This window comes from Fusarium phalaenopsidis (assembly GCF_050370095.1).
Source record: "Fusarium phalaenopsidis strain FUZ10S chromosome Unknown contig_32328, whole genome shotgun sequence".
NCBI lineage: Eukaryota > Fungi > Ascomycota > Sordariomycetes > Hypocreales > Nectriaceae > Fusarium > Fusarium phalaenopsidis.
The window spans coordinates 746,425-768,237 of NW_028145393.1; the positions used below are offsets into that span (position 1 = coordinate 746,425).

Sequence of the window (21,813 nt, forward strand, 5' to 3'; positions counted from 1 at the left end):
TTAAGGCCTTAGAGAAAGCTGGGTTATACCTAGACCCTAAGAAGTGCGAGTTTATAGTCTAAGAAGTGAAATATCTTAGCTTTATCGTTAGGGCAGGAGAAGGGGTAGCCTGCGATCTAGAGAAGCAGCGAGCTATCTAAGAATAGGCAGCGCCCTCTATAGTAAAGGGAGTATAAAGCTTTATAGGGTTTATTAACTACTACTAAGTCTTTATCCCTAACTTCTTAAAGATCATAAGGCCCTTAATAAGGCTTTATAAAAAGGGAGTACCCTTCCTATGGGGTCCCAGCGAGGAAGTAGCGTTTTAGGAGCTAAAGGATTGCTTTATGAATGCCCCCGTGTTAGCGGAATTTGACCCTCTCTGGAAGACCTACCTAGAGACTAACTCTTTGGGTAATGCTAGTGGAGGCATGCTCGTGTAATTAGACTCGTAGGGAAGACTTAGGCTAGTCGTATTCTTCTCGCGGCGATATAATCCTGCGGAGTATAACTACCTTATTTACGATAAGGAGATATTAGTTATTATACGCTGCTTAGAAGCCTAGAGGTCGGAGCTATAAAGCTGTGGTTACTTTACTATCCTCATAGACTATAAGAACTTATGTTACTTTATGACTAAGAGGATGCTTATGGAGAGGCAAAGTAGATGGGCCGGTGAGATAGCCGAGTTTAACTTTAGCCTGGAGTATTAACCTAGTAGCTAAGCCGTGGCGCCTAACGCGCTAAGTCGCTGCGAATAAGATATCCCGCAAGGAGCTAAAGACGAAAGGGAGCAAGGGCGTTACTTATAGCTGATACCCACCTCTGCACTACCCAGAGTGGCAAGAGGTGAGGAAGACCTTAGCGAAGTCGCTGAGGGGACACTGCTAGCCCGAGCGGTCTTCCTGGAATACCTAGAGCTAGAATACCTATAGTAAACCATATTACTAGAGGATAAGATCTATAAGGAAGCCCTCGCAGCGGTTTAGCGATGAGATCGTAGCTTCTACCCTTCCCTTAAGCTAAAAGTTTAAATCGCCGAATGTGGAATTAATTATGCCGGAAGATTAATATATCGCGATAAGCTTTAGATCCCGGGAGGAGACGGGACGGATGAATGTAGTAAATAAGAGAAGGATGCCCTATGAACTCGCATCGTCTAGGCAGAGCACGATGCATTTATAGCCGGTTACCTAGGACGAGACGGCACTATAGCTCTAGTGCGAAGACGCTTCTTTTGGCCAGGGAGCTCATAGCTTATCCGTAGCTTTACGGCTAATTGCGACGTATGCGGGAGGAGTATAATCTGGCGGCAGTTGAAGTAAGGACTACTTAGGTCGCTGCTAATACCCTAGTAACTCTGCAGCGACCTCTCTATGGACTTTATAGTAGACCTCCCGCCCATAGGACCCTTAGGGGCGAAGTACTTATAGGTGATTAAGGACTGTCTAACCTGAGTAGTGACGCTCGAGGCCATGGATAGCATAGATGCCGCAGCGTATGCGCGGCGATTTCTTAGCTGCCATTATCGCTTCCATGGAATGCCGAAGTTAATCGTGAGTGACAGAGGGTCTAACTGGATAGGTGCTTTCTGGTGAGCCCTCTGCTGGCTCACGGGGATTAAGTAGCGCCTCAGCATAGCCTACTATCCTCAGATAGACGATAGGCCCGAGCGAACCAACTAAGATATATAAGGCTACCTACGAGCATATATTAGTTTTAGTTAAGATAATTAAGGCGAGCTCTTACCCGCAGCGTAGTTAGCGATAAATAATCGCGACTATGCTGCGATTAGTATAAGCCCTTTCTTCGTTAAGCACAGATACTATATATACCCCTTCCTAATCGACGAGGTAAATATATTCACGCCGCGGAGTTACGACGAAGCTAACGTAAAAGCTTTTATAGAGAGACTTTAGGAGGTTACTAAGTTTATATAAGCTAACGCAGTAGCCGCATAGTAACGCTAAGAGGATGCTATTAATTAGCGGCGAAGGCCTGCCGAATATTATAAAGTGGGAGATAAGATATAACTAAACCTCGTGAATATTAAAATAAAAAGACCCTATAAAAAGCTTAATTAACTATACCTTAAATATATAGTTATATGAGTAATAAGCCTATATGTAATGTAGCTAAATGTGTTAGGAAGAGTCTTCCCGCGATTTTATATTAACCTCGTAAGGAGGGCGCGGCGAGACCCCTGGCCTAGTTAATAAAATAATAACTTCTAGCCACTAATGATTAAGGTAGACAGAGAAGATAAATAGGAGGTTAAAGAAATCCTATGCGCGCGTTAGTAGCAGCGAGGTCATAGGCGAACACGCTAAGCCCTTATATAATAAAAGGGTTATAAATAATTAACTTAGGAGCTAGTATTAGAATTATAAGAGACGGCAGCGCTTAAATAGTTCGAGAAAGCATATAGTCTTATATAGAATAATAATAGCCCTATTAGCGACTACGTGACTAGGTCATAGCGGGCCCATAGATAAGACCCTCCCTTGCTAATAAAAAGAAAAAGTCACGTAAATTTATAACTTAAGGTTTATATAATAAGACTATATATAAGGGTAAAGCAAAGAATAGATAAGCGAGGTTACTATAGGGTCATAGAGAGGGAGCAGAGAGCAAGTATAAGGTAAGCGGGAGGGCTTAAGCTAAAATTAATTTTATGCTATATAAAAAAATATAGAGCACTATGGCCGTGAGGCAGCTATCTAAATAAACCAGTAGCAACCTAGCAGCGATAGAGCAGAAAACCATTATTGACCCCTCAAGGCTTAGACGCCTTGGTCTTCTTAGCCTTGGCCTTGCGCGGGGTGGAAGCCTTGCGCTTTTGTCTAGATTTCGCAGCGGACCCGCCACCATCCCCATTAGCATCCGCAGCGGCATTATCTCCACTATTATCAGTATCGTCCTCGGAAACCTCATTCTTAATATCGTCGATACTAGGGGCGAGGGTGGCAGAGCCTACGCGGCGAGGTAGCTGTGTGCTTGAATTACTAGCGGCGAGGTACTCTCTAGCGATAATATGGAGGGAGTTAGCAATATTAGTCTAAACCTTTAGACTCTTAATGGCGAGGGCATATGACTGCGCAGCGAAGTCGTTAGTAATACGCGACTCAGCAGCAGCGGCGGCCTAGGCGGCGGAGCGGGCGCGGTCGGTAGGAGTGCCACGACGAAGTTGGCGCAGGGCATGGCGGCCATTGCTAAGAGCTTCAACCACCGCCTAGCAGAGAGTTAGTAAAGCCATCGCAACGAAGTTAATAGGAACTTACAGCGTCGGCCAGGTAGGTAGCATTATTAGCCTAATCCTGGCTCTAGAGGGGGAAGAAAGCGGAAAGGACCTCTTAGTACTTACGAGGGAGCTATGAGTTTGTAGAAAGTTAGCTATGAAGATATAGTAGAAAAAGGATAATACTTATAGACTCGTATGGTTTACTATTGCGCTTATAATAATAATACTTAATAGACTAAGCTACTTATAAGTTAGCTAGGAATAAGCAATGACTACGTAAAGACCTATTGCTATAATAAATAGCATAAGACTTCACGGGCTTAGTAGGATATAAGCTAGTACTACTAGAAGGGCGGTAGGCGACTACGCGCTCTAGGCATAGTTAGTACTAAGGCCTATGCGGGTTAGCTAAGATAAAGCGGCGCGTAAAGGCATACTTATATAGCGTATATAGCGTATAGGGAGAAAAGTAAGGCGAGAAAGAGCGCAGTGCATAAGATTTACTAATAACCTAGCAGCGGGTTAGCGAAAGAGTCTTAGGGAAGGGGCGGGCAGAATGTTGATCCGTAGCCGGGGCTACTCACGAAGTAAAAGGGTTAAAAGAGGAGGAAAAAGAGGAAGCTCGAACGAGTGCGAAGAGGACTCTTTATGCCCTAGCGCATAGGCCACAGCCAGCGCAGTGATTTATTATTATTATGCCGTTTTAGGCGTGTTTTCTTCTTATTATTATTTCTATTATCATTATTAAATAAAGGGATATGGGAAGGTTAGGAGTATGCGAGGACTAGGGCGCGAGGAGCATATTGCGAGCTCATAGAGAGTATAAGGGGAAGTGGACCTCTTTAACACGGCCCGGGCTATATCCTAAGCGACTTAATCGCATTAGTCCGAGCGCGATCGCATAAGCACTAATAGGGTATATAGAAAATAGAATATAAGTGGCAGAGCACTGGCTGCGAGTACGCTATGAAGACGTATATAGAGCCAGAGGGGGGGGGATACTATTACGGGCGAACCCGTGAGGAAGGTTGTTTCCCCCTGGAAAAACCAAGACCGGAGAAATCCTTCTCCGTAGCCCCGCTGCGAGCCCTACATAAAACCCGCAGCGAGGCCACAGCTAGTTCTTTTCCTTTTCTCTCCCTTCCTTAGTCTTAGATATTTAATCAACCAGTTCACCTTAGCTGCATAAGCTCCGGTCCGACCCTAGCAATACCCTATAGAGAATTAATAATAGCAAAAGAATTTACTTATCTCTTTTATTTTTATATTACTAAAACATATAGACTACTACTTAAGATTATTATAGACCGAGGACTATTATTCGTATTAAAATTCTAGCAGAGCCTTATAGGATACTTAGGAATTAATTATAAACTCTTTACTATATATTATAAAGAGATAAATAGATAAATAAAATATATAAACTAAATACTAAAATAATACCTTTATTACTATATTAATTATAAATAAACCAATTAGGTTAAAAAGCTACTAGCTGCTTAGCTAGCCTATAATATAGCAACTAATAAAAGCACTAAGGTTATACTAGTATATACTAATTTTAGATTTATATTAGATATTTACTAATAATCCCAAGACGCTATTATTAACCCTAAAGTAATCCTTACTAGTGATTAGCTATAGAACCTATATAAAGAAATAAGGATAGAACTTAAATTTATTAGAAATAGGATAATAATATATATTAATAAGAAAAGAATCAAGGGATTAATCCTCTCGGAGGGAGATATAGTTTACCTTATAATAAAAAATATTAAAATAAAATAATAAAATAAAAAACTTAATTATAAATATATTAGACTATATAAGATTAAGTAAAAAATTTTAAAATATAATTATAAACTAGACTTATTACCTAAGGTTAAGCTTTATTTAATCTTTTATATTTTATTACTTAAGTTAATATAAGATATTATCTAGGTAAAAATAAATAAAAAACTAGATATAAAAATTAATAGACTAAAAGAATATATTATAAAAGCTATCCTTAATATAAATAAAATTAATAATAAAATAATATATTTTATTAAATAAAAGGATTACCTTAACTTAGAAAATATATAAGAACCCCTAAAATACCTTACTAATATATAATACCTTTTAAAGGACTTCTACTAATAATACTAAGTATAGGCTTATTAAGACTAATAGCATTTTAATTAATTAAGTTAATAGCCCTAAAAGAATACGCCTTTATAATAGTAAATAACTCCTTATAGAGCTCGCTTAATTCCTCTAAGGTATATAAGCCGCGCTTAAAAGCCTTATTACTATGCGCTTTAAGTAACCTTTTTTGCTTCTAAATGCAGGTAAGCTTAGCTATTGCCTCCTCTAAAGTAGCCTTTGCTTTAGCCTCTTTACCTTCTAGGTATTTATACTCTTAGATATTTTTTATAACTATAAGAGATTAGCTAAAACCGCTATGAAAAAGCATTAATACCTACTTATAAAAGGAAGCTATATTAGCCTTATCGCATATAACCTTTATATTAATATAATTAAAGTAATAATTAAAATAATTAAAAATTACCTTATAGGATAAGCCCTAGCGGAAATAATAAATATAAAGTATAATTTTAGAACTAAAAGCCTTAATATAAATAAAAAGACTTTATACTTTAGAAAGCTTTTATAAAGAAGTATACTTAGAAACTCGGCCTAATATTATATTAGTAAAAAGAAATTTTTATAAGTTAGAGTTACCTACTAATACTACTTAACTACTAAAATTAGTCTTAAGGATAAGACTAACGGGGAGGGAACCTCGTGTCATAGCTATAACGTGGGCTAGGCGGGAAAGCATAGCAGAAAATACTCTAACTAAGTAGGACTAAGAAAGCCAAATATCGCTCCTATTAGTCTTAGGACTAAATATTAAAAGCATTAGTCTTACTAATAGACTAAACCTAGGGAATATTAGTCTAAAAATCGATTATAAGTATATAAAACATACTTATTATAGTTTCTTATATACTAGCTACCTTAGCTATTAATATAACTTGGTTATACTTAATACTATTAAGTATATTACTAGACGTGACTTATAACCTATTGCTTAGACTATGCCTAGTACTCTCTGCTAATATAAACCCTGCACGACCGGTTTATCCCTTAGGAAACACACAATCGTCACAATTAGCACCTCTAGCGCTTAGGGATCCCCTAGCTTCTTATTAAGCCTTATAAGTTATTTAATCGCCTAGCGGCTAATTTAACGCTGCCGGCAACGAGTATATAGCGTAAGCTTAGTATATTTAAGCTTATTAGGAGGGCATTATAGCTAAGGGCATAACTAAAGTGTTCGAGATATTATAAGCTTAGCTATAAGATAACCTTAAAGGCTTGCCCCTTGCGCTACGAGGATCTATTAATGGCTCTACTGGCGGCTCTAGTCTAGACTTCTATGACCACGCAGATAATAACATATATATCTTCTTGCTCTATAACCCGCTCCTTATCCCTATTATCCCTATTAGGCGCCTCTATTATATCTAAGACTATTATAATAATATATATATTAATATATATAATAACTTAGGTATTATCTCCCCTGGTAGCTATGCTAATAGTTGCCCTAGCCGCGCCTGCATTGCGAGCTAATAATCCTTGTGCTATCTTTTAATAATATAAGAAAGCATGAGAGGCCTAGTATGCTATGTTGCCTCGGGGAATGGTTAAGACTAATTAGTAATTTAGGAAGGCTATAAAGCTGCCTATATATTACTTTAAAGCTAAGTATAACTAGTGCCTTAACTATAAGCAAATAGGGAGGCATTGCAGGGAGGAAAATGGCATTAGAGACTGGACTAAGGAGGAGATAATAAGTTATCTTAATTAGGATAAGGCTAAGACTAAGTGGGTTAAATCTAATATAGAGAAAGAGATAGCATAGCGGCCCTTTATATAGCGGCGAGGGATATAACATATCTGGGATGCTACTAAAAGGGATTATAAATTATAAGAGGATTAGTATAAAGGCGGGAACCCCCCTTATTAATATTTATAAAATTAATATGAGATATAATTAGTATATACTATTTAAAAGAGAAAGAAAAGGTAAATCTCTAAGCATATTATATATAACCTAATAGCTTATTTTAGTTAAGTTATAAGTGAGTTAAATAAGTATATATTATAGGCCTAGTAGCCTTTAATTATCTAAGGAATAAAATAACTACCCTTATAGAAATTATTACCTTCCTTATTAATACCACTATATATAGCTATTCTAATTAATATCCGCAATATGAATCCCTATATTCTCTAATGCTATAATAGTTAGCTAATAGGTAGTTATCCCCACCGCCGGCGAGGGCTAAACTATGCCTAGGATAATTACGGGCTAATTCTGATATACCTGATCTCTAGCCTAAAGGGTATATATGCTCTAATGGGGGTTAATATTAGGGTTAACCCTCTATTATTATTGCTATAGCTGCTGATTCTAATACGTAATATGCTACTCTCCCTTAACCTAATATCCCTATAGGCGTAATAGCATAGCGATAAGAGCACCTTAAGGAGGATACTAAGTATTCTAGGCTCTTATAAGGGCTTAGGGATTCTAGGCATATAGAGTATTAGATATGGTAGGGTTATTTAGTAATATATACTGAGCCTATTAATAATATATCTATAGAGGCTAGGCTCCCAGATGAGGATTATTAAGATATTACTCTTACTACTAGTTACTAGTAATAATATGCAAAGTAGCTAGGATATTTGCATTTATTAGATATATTGCCCTAGCTGGTATTAATATATTATTAATAAAGATAGGGAAGTCCTAAGGGTTCTAACCTTAGTTTTAATTCTAGTTATTTATCTTCGCGGTATTATTTAAGAGAGGATAAAAGCCTTCTTTAATAAGAAAAAGCCTACTTTATATATTAGAAGCATTAAAGTAATTTACTTTAAAACTATGCTATTTAGTTATATAAGTAAAGGCATCATATATTATTCATAGCCCAAGGCAGATTAGCGCGTAGTTAATAGATTATGTTATATCCTAAATATCTATATATATAGAAGGCCTCTTAATCTCTTTAATTGCACGAATAGATGCTCTCTCAATAGATGAGGGAGGGATATCTCTTGATCACACACACATAAGTCGGTCTTATATAACAGATCTTATTTGCACCGCCGGCGGTGCGATATATCACGTGATCTTATTTGCACCGCCGGCGGTGCACGTATGACTTGCCTCATCGTATGACTATCTTATCTAATCCGGTCTCGATCCTAGTTGGGGAGATAAGGTAGTCTCACAGTCTAGATCCATGGAATCGACTTGAAAGACCCATGAGTCCATGACCCACAATGGCAGCGATAAGCCCAACCCTTGACGGGACCTTGACTCGACAGGGATAAGGTCACTGAAATCTCCTCTTTCGGCTCCCTGTGTCCCTTATCTCGACCGGCTAACTAATCATCTCCGCGTTTTCTCTCCCCATCCGTTATCTGCAATGAACTCCTCCCTCTTTCACCTCATTCACCTCCAACATCACCACCATGTCAAATCTTGAGCTCCAAGCATCACCACATCCTTCAACGGCCCGCAAAGCCCGCAAGAGGAATGTTACATCCCGTGATCGCCTCGGATGTGTCACTTGCCGTGAGAGGCACTTGAGGTGCGACAAGGCACAGCCGGAGTGTGACAATGTTGGTCATAACTGACCTCTCCCCGACTCAGCTAATAGTGCCAATTCAGTGTACCAAGGCAAATCGAACCTGTGGGGGGTATGCTAGAGGGATCTCCTTCCGTGACCAGACCATGATGGTCATTGAAAGAGTCCAAAAGCCTGAGTCAAGACGAGTACGCAAAAGCTCAGCGTCAGGCTCTTTTGCGAGATCACCGATACCGCAAGAGCTATCAAGAAGTCCTTGTCAATCGATTGAACCACTGGCGGACCTGGATATTATTGAAAATTTGCCTCAACCTGGCCAGGTGTCTATGCCAACCTTGACCATCGACACGCCTGTGGGTGAAGATTTCTTGTTCGAAACCTGGGATCTGCTCGGGGATCCATGGCCACAAGATACAGGAAATCAACTGTGTATCATGCCACAGTTACCATCGTCGCCCCAACAGGCATTCCAAGGTGATTTCGGAGGCATTGGAGCTCTGGAACCTGAGGATGCATGTGCGCTGGTACAAACCTCGCTGCTACAGACTTCAATCCCCGAATCATTATCCCTCGGTCCAAGCCTGCCTTATGACTGCTTTCTTTTCTCGCAAGATTCTGAGTATTGCCAACGCTTGTTCGACAACCAAATACGCGGACTATCGGCAGTCTTACCACTTAAAGATATCTTCAACGGAGACTACTCGGCTGCTTCCCACGTTTGGAGTGCTGTCCTTGCCGTCTCCGCCCTGACCTTGTCGATTGAGACATCACCGGGACTGATCACCCCAGCAATGGCAACACAAAAGAAACACGCTCTCCGTCATTACGCCAACTCACTGAGGTCTTTGAGGATCAAACACCCACAAAACACACCGGAAGCGTTTAGTAGTCTCCCTCTACAAGAGCTGCTCGACTGGTTCCTGTGTCGACTATTGCTAGCCAACTTTGAACTTGGGCGAGGAAATCTCACGCTGTGGAGGGCACATTTGCGCGCCACAAGTCGGGTCTTTAGTGCTTGGCATAAAAGAATCAGAGGAGTCCCTAGAGGCCGGATTCTTGCTCAAGTCTTCGCAAGAATGGCCCTACTCGTCGAGTTGCAGAATGAGGAGTTAGCTGTGACTGGGATAAAAGATATGAATCCCGGTGTCGCACATGAGCTTTCAACCATGATCCAGGGCTCGATGTCAGCTCGTGATCGACTTCTAGGCTTCATCAGGGAAGTCGGTCAACTTGAGCTGAAGTTTCGCTGCACGCCATCCATGTTTGCCAAGTGGACAGGCAAGCTGGAGACACTAGATGCCGGACTCACTGAGTGGCAGCGGTGCCTATCGCCGTTGGAAATGCCTGTCGACACAGGTGTTGACGACCCAGTCTCGTTCCCTGCACAAGCTGGAGATCCTGACCCGCTTCAAGTTCATCCGTTGACATGTCCTAATGCTGTCGATTCTACCGCCGCCGCTGTGAATTACGCCCACTTCATCTGCACTCGTATGCGAGCTCGCACCCGGTACCTGGAGAATGGCACCAAGATACCCCCTTCCAACGCAAACTCTATGGCACTTTACATCTGTCGAATCGCTGCTGGTCTGTCTCCCAATAGCTGTGCCGTCACGGAAGCCTTTGGTCATGGAATGATGCCAGCTGTTGTCGGTGCATACTGGTGGACTACTGATCCCCAACTTCGTCGGTGGATCGTCAACTGGCTACAAGGTTATGATAAAAATGGCCAGCGTGAGGGCATCTGGAACGTTCGACAGGCCAGGAAGCTCATGATGTTTCTGGATGGTGAAATTCTTCAGCGGAGGACTCGTGCCGAGCACTGGAACGTTATCGCGGCGCGTGTCAAGGAGCAGGAGGAGTCGTTTCCAACGGGCCAGAACGACATCTTGGAAGCCGAACTCGAGATGAGCAGTGAAGATGAGGACCAGGGCGAAGGGAACCTGGAGTTCAGAGTGGTTGTTCACTCCCAGTCTGAGAGTGGCTGGGCGACAAACTATTACACCATTATGTAAAGAGTGTGTTTAAGACACAGTTTGAAATGAGACAAACGATTAAAAGCTGCAAGCTTTGAATCACTTCTTAAAATGCTAAAAAACAAGTCTAATGTTTCAAGACCTTGTCGGTCTTCTGGCTTAGTTGCCCCATCAAGGGCCGGGCTTCAACTATCTCAAAAAACACAACAACACGTCAGAGCATCATATCCCAATGCTAACACAGTGTCCCAAGACGTATGGGTTGGTACATAAGATGGATAGTTGATGGAAACCCACTTTCGCATGAATTCCGCGTTCTTCTTTTCTGGTTATGACCCTTGCTGCATTCCGTACCATCGTTCCCTGTCTGAGTCTTAACGCTTGGGGCCGGGAAGAAGATCAACTTCGATCAACTTCCAACCAGCCCACAGGCCCCATGCAAGGTGATGAGGAATCATTTTCTGTTCTCCCTGCAGCTTTCTCGTAACTTTCGCCGACTTGACAAATTCTGGGCCTCCAGACCGCGACCTACGTCCGGGAGATCAGAAATGTGCAAGTCTTTGCCCCAGAACGGTTAGCTCGCCAAGAACACCTGAAAGAGCAAGTTGACTTGCGCCAACAATCATGAATAACTGTAAGTGGAGTGAAGATGGGATTGAGCATCGAAGATGGTTTTGATGATGCTTGTAACGGCTATAAAGAGAGGTTCATATCGCCTCTCATTGAATCAGAAACCAGAGCCTACCACTGCCTTCAGGTCACTCTCTGAGGACTACCAGCTGCCTCTTGTCTCGCTTCTTCTGCCTCTCAAACTGTCGAGCATATTCTCTATACCTCACAAGTCCGTACCATGATTGAAGATACCTCCTCCGTTCCTGGCTACACCATCTTGCGGGAAGAAGCCAGGGATCCTGCGCCCTGTCCTTCTCGAGATTTGGGCCAGCCGCATCCCCTCGGTAGGTACCCATGGATGTTAGTGAAGCATCGAATCGGGGTAGCTAACGAATTAAAACATTTAGATCAGCTATCTGTTGAAGAGATCCGCCTCGCAGCACGATTTATCCGTGAGAACTCCAGCTTCAACGATTTCAAGTTCAACTGCATTACTCTCCGGGAACCAAAGAAGACCGAGTACGCCGCGTTCCGTTTCAGAAATGGCCCACGACCTAGTCGCCAGGCCTTTGCCATCATCATCGAGAAAGGTACCGGTAAAGTTGCCGAGGTTATTGTCAACCTTACCAACGGCAATGTCGAATCTCATCAGCTTCGTCCAGGAGCCGGCCCGATCATGAACATTGAGGATATGGATGTGTGCGAGCGAATTGCCCGCCAGGATCCCCTCGTTGTTGAAGCCTGTCGCGAGATCGGCATCACCGACATGAACAAGATTTTTATCGAAGCCTGGGCCGTCGATGTCGATGAACGCTGGGGAAAAGACCGGCGCATCCAGCGGGGCCTGGTCTTCTATCGCAAGTCAGCTATGGACAACCAGTTCGCCCATCCCCTCGACTTTTCGGTCGTTATCGATCTTGAGACTGAGGAGGTCCTTGCGGTTGATATTCGCCGAGTGAATGGCGGTGAACGCACAAAGCCCGAGTTGACGGAACACAATTTCCTCCCGGAGTTTATCGCAGATGGCTATCAACACGCCAGGCTCAAGCCCGTTGACATCACCCAGCCTCAGGGGGTCTCATTCCAGATGTGTGGGAACGAAATCGCTTGGGCCGGCCTCAAGATGCACATCGGCTTCAACTATCGTGAGGGCATTGTGATCTCTGACGTTTCTGTTCACGACCCCTACGAGAACCGCCAACGAAGCTTGTTCAACCGTATCAGTGTGGTTGAAATGGTTGTCCCGTATGGCAACCCCGATCCTCCACATCACCAGAAGCACCCCTTTGATGTTGGTGAGTACGGAATGGGCCTGATGACCAACTCTCTTCAACTCGGCTGCGACTGCAAGGGGATGATTCATTATCTTGATGCTATCATGGCTGTTTCCTCTGGCGACCCGGCCATAGTTAAGAACGCGATTTGCATCCATGAAGAAGACAACGGGCTTCTCTACAAGCACACCGATTATCGCGATGGAAGTGTGATTTCAGCACGAGACCGGAAGCTCATCATTTCCCACTTCATCACTGCGGGAAACTATGATTATGGCTTCTATCATACCTTTTCCCTTGATGGCACCTATAAACTCGAGGTGAAGCTGACGGGTATTCTCAACACCTATTGCCTTCACCCATCGGAAACCGCAGCGCCGTATGGTACTGAGGTTGCTCCATTTATCAACGCTCACAACCACCAACATATCTTCTCCCTTCGAGTTGACCCGGAAATCGATGGAACGAACAATTCAGTTGTGCAGAGCGATGCTGTTTTGAGTGACCAACCCCTAGGTTCGGCAGGAAATCTCTATGGGAATGGCTTCCTTTGCAAGAAAACAACTCTGCAGACTTCGACAGAGGCGGGTGCGAACTACTCGCACCAGACTAGCCGGACCTGGGACATCATAAACCCCAACAGTAGGCGAAGAGGCAAACCTGCAGCATACAAGATTGTCAACAACAGCTGCCCGCCCCTTCTGGCACAGCCAGGAAGCCTCGTGCACAAGCGAGCCGCGTTCGCCCACAAGAGTCTGTGGGTTGTGCCATACAGAGATTACGAGCTCTTCCCTGCTGGAGACTACGTCTGTCGATCAACCGGGGAAACGGGTCACCCGTTCAATCAAACGATTGAGGACTGGGTCAGCCGTAACGAGTCAATTGACAATACCGATATTGTCTGCTACATCCAATTCGGTCTGACCCATTTCCCACGCGCCGAGGATTTCCCCGTCATGCCAGTTGAGCCGGTTTCTGTCATGATGCGGGCGTCCAACTTCTTTGAGAAGAATCCTGCTCTTTGGGTTCCTCCTTCAGCCATCTGCGTAGATACTGTTTCGAGGCATGCTTACAAGGCAGAGAAGGAGCCACTTCAATCGTGCTGCTTGAGCTCTAGCACCTCCTCCAAGCTTTGATCAGTAGCAGAAGTCAGTAAGCGTCGGCCATAACGGCTCCTGACATGGAGTGTTGTGGAGAGTTGGATCGGTGGCGGACGTCAGAGTGTAGTTCAGTTTCTTATCTCTGCTTATAGATTGGTGTTTCTATGACCATTCAACTAGTTGCATTATCTATGATTGTTCACTATCTGAGCGAACAAAGTGACGGTTAGCCACAGTCACAGTTACGGTACTCGAGCCTCTACAGGTGTAAGCCCCTGCACACAGTAGAGGCTGGGTCTCCCTTCATGGTGTAGAACTGACTATTGGTGTCACTTTAGTTCTTCTATATGGACCAATAGTGAATGTGAGAAGCACACTCTTCTATGTCATTGGAAGCAGCTGGTGCGTGTTCCAGCCTGGACTTTGCACTGAGAACTTTTGTAAACGATGTGGATCTCAATGAGTGGCATTTAAGGGAGATCAAGACTGTTGCAGGTGGTGATGGCCGGACATACTCTGAGGCGAGACTCTGGGATAAGGAGGGGAGGATTGTTGCCAACATGACTCAACAGTGTATCTTGCGTCCAAACAGGCCAAATCTGTGACGACACAAGATAGTTGAAGGAGGTGACACATGTGCTGTTTATAAATATGATTACGTACATTGGTCAGGTGAAGAGACAGGAATAGCCTGGTACCCCACTTCAAAACTAGGCTTGATAGGGATAGGTACACATATTAAAGGAAAATCTAGAAAACCATCTCAGTGGTTGTGGACATGTGTGCCGTCCAACATGCTTCCAATCTCATCCAGCTTCTTCTGCCACGAATCCGACACTGGCTTCTTCTCGTAATGCTTATCCTCATTCGGCCCCTCAACGTCCACAAACACGTTTTCTCCCAGTGTCATCAAGCCATCGTAGATGGGTTCGCCCAAGCCTGAAAGCAGTCCAGGCCCAGCGGCACTGGTGCCCTTGGGGTCCTTCCAAATCTTGACGGCGAACTCCTTGTTGGGGCTGAAGAAGAACTTGTCACCAAGGTTCTTGTTCTTGGTGGCAAATGGCTGCATCGAATTCTCGGGCTTTTCGGTCAAACCGAGAATCAAGCCCTCGCCCAGGAGCCTTGAGACTGAAGGGTCGAGACTGGACTCGAACTTTACGTTGCCGGCGGAGAGACAGATGTTGGGGGATTTTACAAGCACATGGGTAATGTGCATTTCCTTCTCTGTACCATACAGATAAAATGGCATGAACTCGGATGGGTAGTCAGGGTCGCGGTAAGGAGAGTTCAGAGGTCGGCTCTTGACAACGGACTTGAAGCTCACGGTTCCCTGCATGGGGTTGTATTTGCTATATCAAGTCAATTTTTTTCTTTCGCAAGCAGATTTTTGAGACACTTACCGTGTGCCCTTTTCGAACATGCGGACGGAGACCCCCTCAACATCTGAGGTGCCGATCTTCTGAACAACATCCTCAATGAAGAACTTGTCGTCGGTCTCTAGCATGACGGGAATATCTCGTCCGTCGTTCAGCAACTTCTCATAGGACTCCCTCAACTTGTCGTCCAGTGTAGCTGAAAGGATAACCTGCTGCCGTCTGGAGATGCCATGGAACGATGCCTTGAATACCAGGAATACCTCGGAGGCGGTGGGAGACCCTTGCACGAGAAACTGGATTTGCTTCTCGCGAGGCGTGTTTCTCTTTCGGCAAGCCTTGGCCTCATCCACTATCACATCCTCCAACTCCTTCATCAGCGACTTGAGGAAGTTATTCTGAGTCGGGAATGGGCTCATGACAACGTTTCTCAAGACAAACAGACTCTGGTCGCACTCCTGAAGTCCCATTCTCTTCATGAATGTCTTGGCGCAGTCGCCATAGTCCTCATGCAAGAAGGATGTCGATGTCAAGAAGATGGGGATCTTGGTAGGGTCGGTGTCGGCGGTGGTAATGGAAAGTCTGTCGACGATCCTCTTCATGAAGTAGTTTGCCTCCTCCAAGTCCGTGTTGAGTGTCTTCTTGTCATCACCGTACTTCCAGTTGAGTGTAAAGGCGTTGATGTTGAGATCCGATCCGAGTTCGCGGATCAGCTTCATTGCCTCGGGAGAGTTGAAGATTTGCTCGTCGCTCTTGTCGACGATGAGGTCCTTTATCTTTTGCCTCTGGTTCGTGACGGGAGCCGAGAAGAAGCTTCTGTCGCCCCCCTTCTCGGCGGGCAGCATATTGAAGGGCACGCACATGAAGTAGTCATTGTCCATGGTTGCCCAATGAGCGGATAACTAGAAGCTGTTAGCATGAATGGAGTATGAGTTAGTTGAGGAACATACCCGAGCGCTCGTAAAGGCCGCTTCACCAAGTAGTCTGCCGTAACCATGGGGGTTCAGGCCGATGGTGGTGTTGGAAAACCACGCAGACATGGCTGCAGCACCAGGCTTGCTGTAGAAGAGAGAAATGAGTGAGCAAAGGTGATTCAACCTCGACTCTGTGAGGAAACGACTTACCTGCCCTCGACTCCATAGACGCCAATGTTCTCGGCAGATCCTTGAGACAGATAGGGACCGGACCACGTCACAAGGTGCCTCATTCTGCCGTCTTTGTAACACAAGCTGCCTGCTGGATATGGAATGTAACCAGCCTTGTGCGGGTCCACAGTCACGGAATCTGCGTTCTCCATAGCTCTGAGGTCTGCGGCGGTTTTGGGATCCAAGTACCACTCTGGCTCGGGCTTCTTGATCTTCGAGCCCTCATCCGGAGTGCTGCAGTGCGTTTCCCGATTGACCATCGTGGCAAAGTAACCTCCCCAAGCTGCATCAGCATGGACGAGGAACGAGAGACCGTGCTTCTCCTGGAACTCCTTTCGCAGCTCCAGAATCTCAGTCAAGCTGTCCACGGAGCCCTCTTCTGTCGAGCCAATTACGGCCACAACAGCGTAGACAGGAACCTCGTCCTTAACGCATTTGTCAAGGTGGCCCCTGAGCTTGGCAATATCGATCTGAGCGCCGTTGTTGATGTCGACTCCGATCATGTTCTTTGAACCGAGACCGGCAATCGCTACAAGACAGGCCATGTTAGCCAACTCACTTAAAACTCCCACTGGTAACGGCACTGGTGCTTGACATACCTGCTCCCTTTGGCCAGGAATAATGGCGAGTCTTGCTGACAAAGTACTTGGCTGGTTCCTCAATTTCAAACTTTTTTTCAAGGTACTCGCGACCAACTGTCTGGATGTTGAACTCATTGAGGGCACTCTCCAAGAACTGAGACGTGATTCCAAACTGCTTCTCTAGTTCCTTTGGCAGATCAAGGATGACGTCAGGTCGGAGGTTCAGCAGCTCCCATGTGCTTAGGTCCGTGAACAGCTTTCTGGGCGCGGGGTGGCTCGAGGGTGCATAGAACTCCTTAGCGATGAATTTGAGCTTTCCCTCCGCTCCCTTGGCTCCCAGTGCGAGTTGAAGACTCAGAGGATAGAACTTGAGGTTTCTTGCTACGTGGGCTAATTGTTAGTCTCCACAATATGTGTAGGAAGGGTCATGAGAAACACACCGACCCAGATTGATTCCAGGTTTGCAACAGTGCCTCCGCAGGTGATGTGTCCCCACGCCAGCGGAGACTTGAACTCGTCAACGTTGTACCCAAACAGCTTGCAGAGTTGCTTGCCAACTCGCAGCTCAACCAGAGTGGTCATGGGGCTGGCCTCGAGGGCGACATTGTTGGGGTTGTACAGCATGGTCATGAAGTACCCAAGCAGGGATGACATGGTCAGATCTGTGCACATGTGGGCTTCATAGCGAGGGGACCAGAAGGGCGCCGAATGCTCCCCTAGCAGCTGTGCGACTTTTTCGGTGGCAAGGCGGAGGTTGGTTCTCGCCTTGAGGAACTTTTCCGAGCGGCGGACTTCCTTGGGGATGAAGGCCTGTTTAATTGGTATCAGTGAACATGATGAAACTGTAGCCTATGGGAGCTGTCAAGTACCCGATCCTCAGGATAGTAACTTTGCCTGGCAACGAGTAGCTCATCCAGGATGGTGTTGATATTTGCCCGGAAATCTGGAAGGTTGGAGCCCTTAGGCCCGATGAAATAGGCGTGGGTAGCATCGAACTCTTCTTGACGTGGGTCGGACATGATGAATGATTATGGAGATCAGGAAAAAAGAGAGGAAGGTCAGGTTGTTGTGTGAGAGTTTAAGTGATGATCAGGTCGAAAGGAAACAGATGAATGCCTTTTATACGTTGACTTGACCACGACTTTCCAGGGATAACTATATGTCCACATGTCAAATGAATAACTGATTCCGTACCAAGCCTCTCATTGAGATCAAACCATGTAGATCCTTTCCTGCAACTCTGGCACTATGCGAAACAACTGACATCACTATTCCTCTCATCCCACAACCTATTTCGCGCTTGGGAATGTGGCATCATGCAGCAGCTCGTTTATGTGTCTCGGAATCGGGCAGGCCCGGCCCCTCCGCTAGACCAATGAGCTAAGAGGAGTCCACTGTGGAAGGGGTTGTCTTTGGCCATGTTTCACCTGGAATCTGTACTACGTACGTCCCGTGTCTTGAATTCAGCCGCCCAGGATGCAAGCCGAGAGTAAATAGTCGTGATAAATTGGAGCTCAATGGGCCTTGCTGGTAGTATAATGACTATGATTGGTAGAATGAATGCGTGGTGCTCAATCAGTGCATTCCGCCTCGACGCTGCTGTCATGATCCACTGCATATCTGCCAATAGTGTGCATGTCTGTCAATAGTGTGGGCATTTTCCATGGTAATCATAACCACTCATGGGGCATTTCAGGATGAATTTCGATACTTCCATGCGGGTTGTTCATCCTAACCCAACCTAGGGTTGATGGACGTTGCTCCTGTGTCTTATTTACACACCAATCAGGCACAATACCCTTCTGGGGTATCTGGTCGAGAAAGCGAGGACAATGGGCTTTGGTGTGAGCTGTGCAGCCGACATCCGATAATAGCCATCTGTAGGCTGTCACCCGAGAGCGACGCGGATAAGCTGCATTGCGGCCCGCAAGCCCTGTGTAACCCTTTTCATGTGCCTATCAGCGAACGAGAGAAGAGGAAACACGCCAAGGACGGTCCATTCTACAACTAGATAGCCTGATTAGACAAGAGATACTTCATGTGAACTGCTTGCCTCGGCGCAGAGACACGTCAGACGAGAATGAGTGAGACAATGTCACCGAGAAAGGCAGGACCCTCACCACCCATTTCTGTCAGGCCTGGCTAGTCGATTCAAGGGCGGTTACATTGCCCCAGTGTCTCAGTTCAGCCCGCCCTGGCCGCGGGCCACTCAGATTCGATATTCTAAGACACACAGCCTCTAAAGGCGCCTCGGTCCGCCTTGTGGCGTGCTGAAATACCCGATAGCCCGTCCCTTGGTCTCAGCTGTGCTGCTGTAGATCAGCTAGCCCAACGTGGGCAAGATTACAGCCAATAGGCCCCAGGTCTGCCCTGAATTGTTCTCAGGAGTGATCTGACATGTTTTTTTTCTTTCGACACAGCCCTTGACAGGTCTCAGCCGGCCAGCTGTCGCCTGGCGATGTCTGGAAAGAACGAAGATCGATGTGCATTCTCATACCAACTGCGAAACTGCGAGCGGGTGCGGGGAAAAGAGCTACCCCTGGAGAGATACAAGACATGGTGTTCCTGGGGTGGAAACGCATAAGCGAGCACAACCAAACATAGGGTAGCACAACATGGCATAAAAGGGCTGTAATAACCCAACGTGTGCCAAGGTGAAATAGTAGGATAAAACGAAGGGGATAACTACCAATGATGGAGGGTAGTATTTCTCATATCTTTGAGCACTAAATCATTATGACGACTTGTACTTTAGACCACAACACAAAGCAAGAGCCAAGTATTGCGATAAACCATTACTTTATCCTGCTTTCAGGATCGTGCGGGACAATTTAATATCTTCTCTTGCATCTGCAGCACTAGTCTTGGGTGTTTTCTTTTCAACCACACGCCTGTGCAGCCCCAAAAGCTCAAGCGTGTAGTTATCAGCAATGTGTTAACATTGAGATATGATGCTATGATGTGTTGATAATGTGTTCTTTGTTATAGTTGAAGCCCGGCCCTCAATGGGATAACTGAGCCAGAAGATCGATGTACTCGGCGGGGATGGTCACGGCCGGACGACTTCATGCTTGTAGAGGATCAGGCACAGATGTTTGAGTAGTGTGTATGGTATCCGGGAATTTTATCAGATCTGTCTATTGTAACGAAGCCATATTGATAACTGAGGCAGCTGGTAATGGAAGGGGGAGTTTGCGTGTTATGTTTACCCAGATATAGTTCCGCCTTCTGAGGCCTGTTACCCTCGTGACTCAGAGCCTAGGATCCTAATGAATAAGATCTATGTAATTCCACAAATCTATCGTGATTCTGCCCAGGTCATATCTTTCTTGACTGTAATCGTACCCAGCGGAATAGAATCCCCCCTGTCGCCTTTCATATGCTCCACCACCGTGTTCTGCTCATTGATGTATGTCTCTGGCCACAGAACAGGCTCCTCGGCAGAGTCATTGTCGTGGAGTCGCCTGAACGGGCCGTCCTTGGCCGGTACCCTCTCCCTTTCCGTCTGTTTAGACCCACTACCACCGATGGTGATGATTCCCTCCTTGCTGCGGTCTTGGGTCGCCCGGGTGATGAAGCGCCCGAAGACCAAGTACAGCAGCGGCTGCATCGTGGGCAAACACGCGCAGAGCAGCCCAATGGATGGCTCGATGACTGTCCAGATCCATGGTGTTGAGATTAGCTCTGTTTGATCTGTCAGCCGGCTCTTGTGCGAGTATGAAAAATGGGATCAAGTAACTCACTAGTAAAGTCTGCTGTGGGTCCTGCTTGCAGTAGATCGACGATGTATTTCAGTCGGATGCAGCTGATTACTACGATCCTATGCCTGATTAGTATGATCTTGCGTCCTCCGAGTCTCTGAGATAACTCACAATCCGCCGAGCAGAAAGATGCCAGCAATAGCAACCCTTTGTGACCGCGGTACTTGGACTTTTGATACCTCCCAGACTGGCAATGAGATGATGAGGGCATCCACCACAATGTTAGGGATAGAGTTCCCAATGAAGAACTTGTTCTTATCGATGCACTTCCCCTCTTTCATAAACGGTTTCCACGCCTTGTCTATGGGAGTGCATTGGAAGATGGTAGTGAACACGATGGCTATCCACCAAGCAAGGGTTAGTCCACCAAGGACATAGCCACCAATCTTCATCGATCGCGTCGGGAATATGCGATAGTACATGAGTAGAATGCTGGCTTTGATAGTGCAAAGTACTGTTCCGTAAACGAACTCGGTTAAAACCAGGCACTATCCCCATAAGAAAGTCTGTCAGAGAGTGAACTAAGAGAGGGAAGGGAGAATTTATTTGGCTAACCAGCTGAGCTCTCCCAAGCCTGTTCTGGTCTTCCATCATGTTGACTGCCAGAGGTTTTCCAACTCCACCAACGTAGACGACTAGTTCCTGTGTTATTATTCATTTCTTCAATTCTTAAGCGTAGACGAGGACTCACCTGCGATCGCGATAGCAGCGTTGGCCCATAGTAGCGGCTAGTAGCATAATTAACGGTCGGATCGAAGCGCACGTGTGTTCAAGCTCATGCATACCAAGGATACCAATATGAACCAATCGTCAATTTCAAGGGTCATCTGCTTCCGATGACGTGCCCACACCCTCGTAGCTACAACAGCCAGCGCGAAGGGAATGGACACGGCACTGACGATAACAAGCGACGGGCCTTCATTGTGATGGAGAACCTCGGGCGGGAGGGTAGATGACTGTGTGGCTGACATTGTGGCTGGGGAGGGAAATTCGGGTTGAACCAAACATCTCGGCAAGTAATCGCGGGCCGGGAGAGAACATAGGTGGGCACTTGGCGACGTGAAATACCTAATCAGCACGGCACAGAGTCGGCGTAGGGCTGGCGGTTCTCAGGGACAGCCGA

At 45.6% G+C, this 21,813-nt stretch overlaps 4 protein-coding genes across 4 annotated transcripts; 2 read left to right on the plus strand and 2 right to left on the minus strand.

Moving 5' to 3' along the window:
* Positions 1–10,037: 10,037 nt before the first annotated feature.
* LRP88_12935 (uncharacterized protein) lies at positions 10,038–10,883 on the plus strand (the record flags this gene model as incomplete). Its single annotated transcript, XM_083249320.1, has 1 exon — positions 10,038–10,883. The coding sequence occupies one exon, from the start codon at positions 10,038–10,040 to the stop codon at positions 10,881–10,883; it is 846 nt and encodes a 281-aa protein (XP_083095122.1).
* An 811-nt stretch (positions 10,884–11,694) lies between these two features.
* On the plus strand, positions 11,695–13,866 carry LRP88_12936 (uncharacterized protein; the record flags this gene model as incomplete). The annotated part of the gene is made up of 2 exons (XM_083249321.1): positions 11,695–11,800; positions 11,864–13,866. The coding sequence occupies 2 exons, from the start codon at positions 11,695–11,697 to the stop codon at positions 13,864–13,866; spliced, it is 2,109 nt and encodes a 702-aa protein (XP_083095123.1).
* Positions 13,867–14,593: 727 nt separating this feature from the next.
* On the minus strand, positions 14,594–17,948 carry LRP88_12937 (pyridoxal phosphate-dependent transferase; the record flags this gene model as incomplete). Its single annotated transcript, XM_083249322.1, has 7 exons — positions 14,594–15,179; positions 15,231–16,105; positions 16,154–16,262; positions 16,328–16,877; positions 16,948–17,310; positions 17,370–17,739; positions 17,799–17,948. The coding sequence occupies 7 exons, from the start codon at positions 17,946–17,948 to the stop codon at positions 14,594–14,596; spliced, it is 3,003 nt and encodes a 1,000-aa protein (XP_083095124.1).
* Positions 17,949–20,227: 2,279 nt separating this feature from the next.
* On the minus strand, positions 20,228–21,661 carry LRP88_12938 (uncharacterized protein; the record flags this gene model as incomplete). Its single annotated transcript, XM_083249323.1, has 6 exons — positions 20,228–20,613; positions 20,673–20,749; positions 20,802–21,178; positions 21,246–21,325; positions 21,382–21,418; positions 21,476–21,661. 6 exons carry the CDS (start codon positions 21,659–21,661, stop codon positions 20,228–20,230), a joined length of 1,143 nt encoding a protein of 380 aa, XP_083095125.1.
* Between the last annotated feature and the right edge of the window lie 152 nt (positions 21,662–21,813).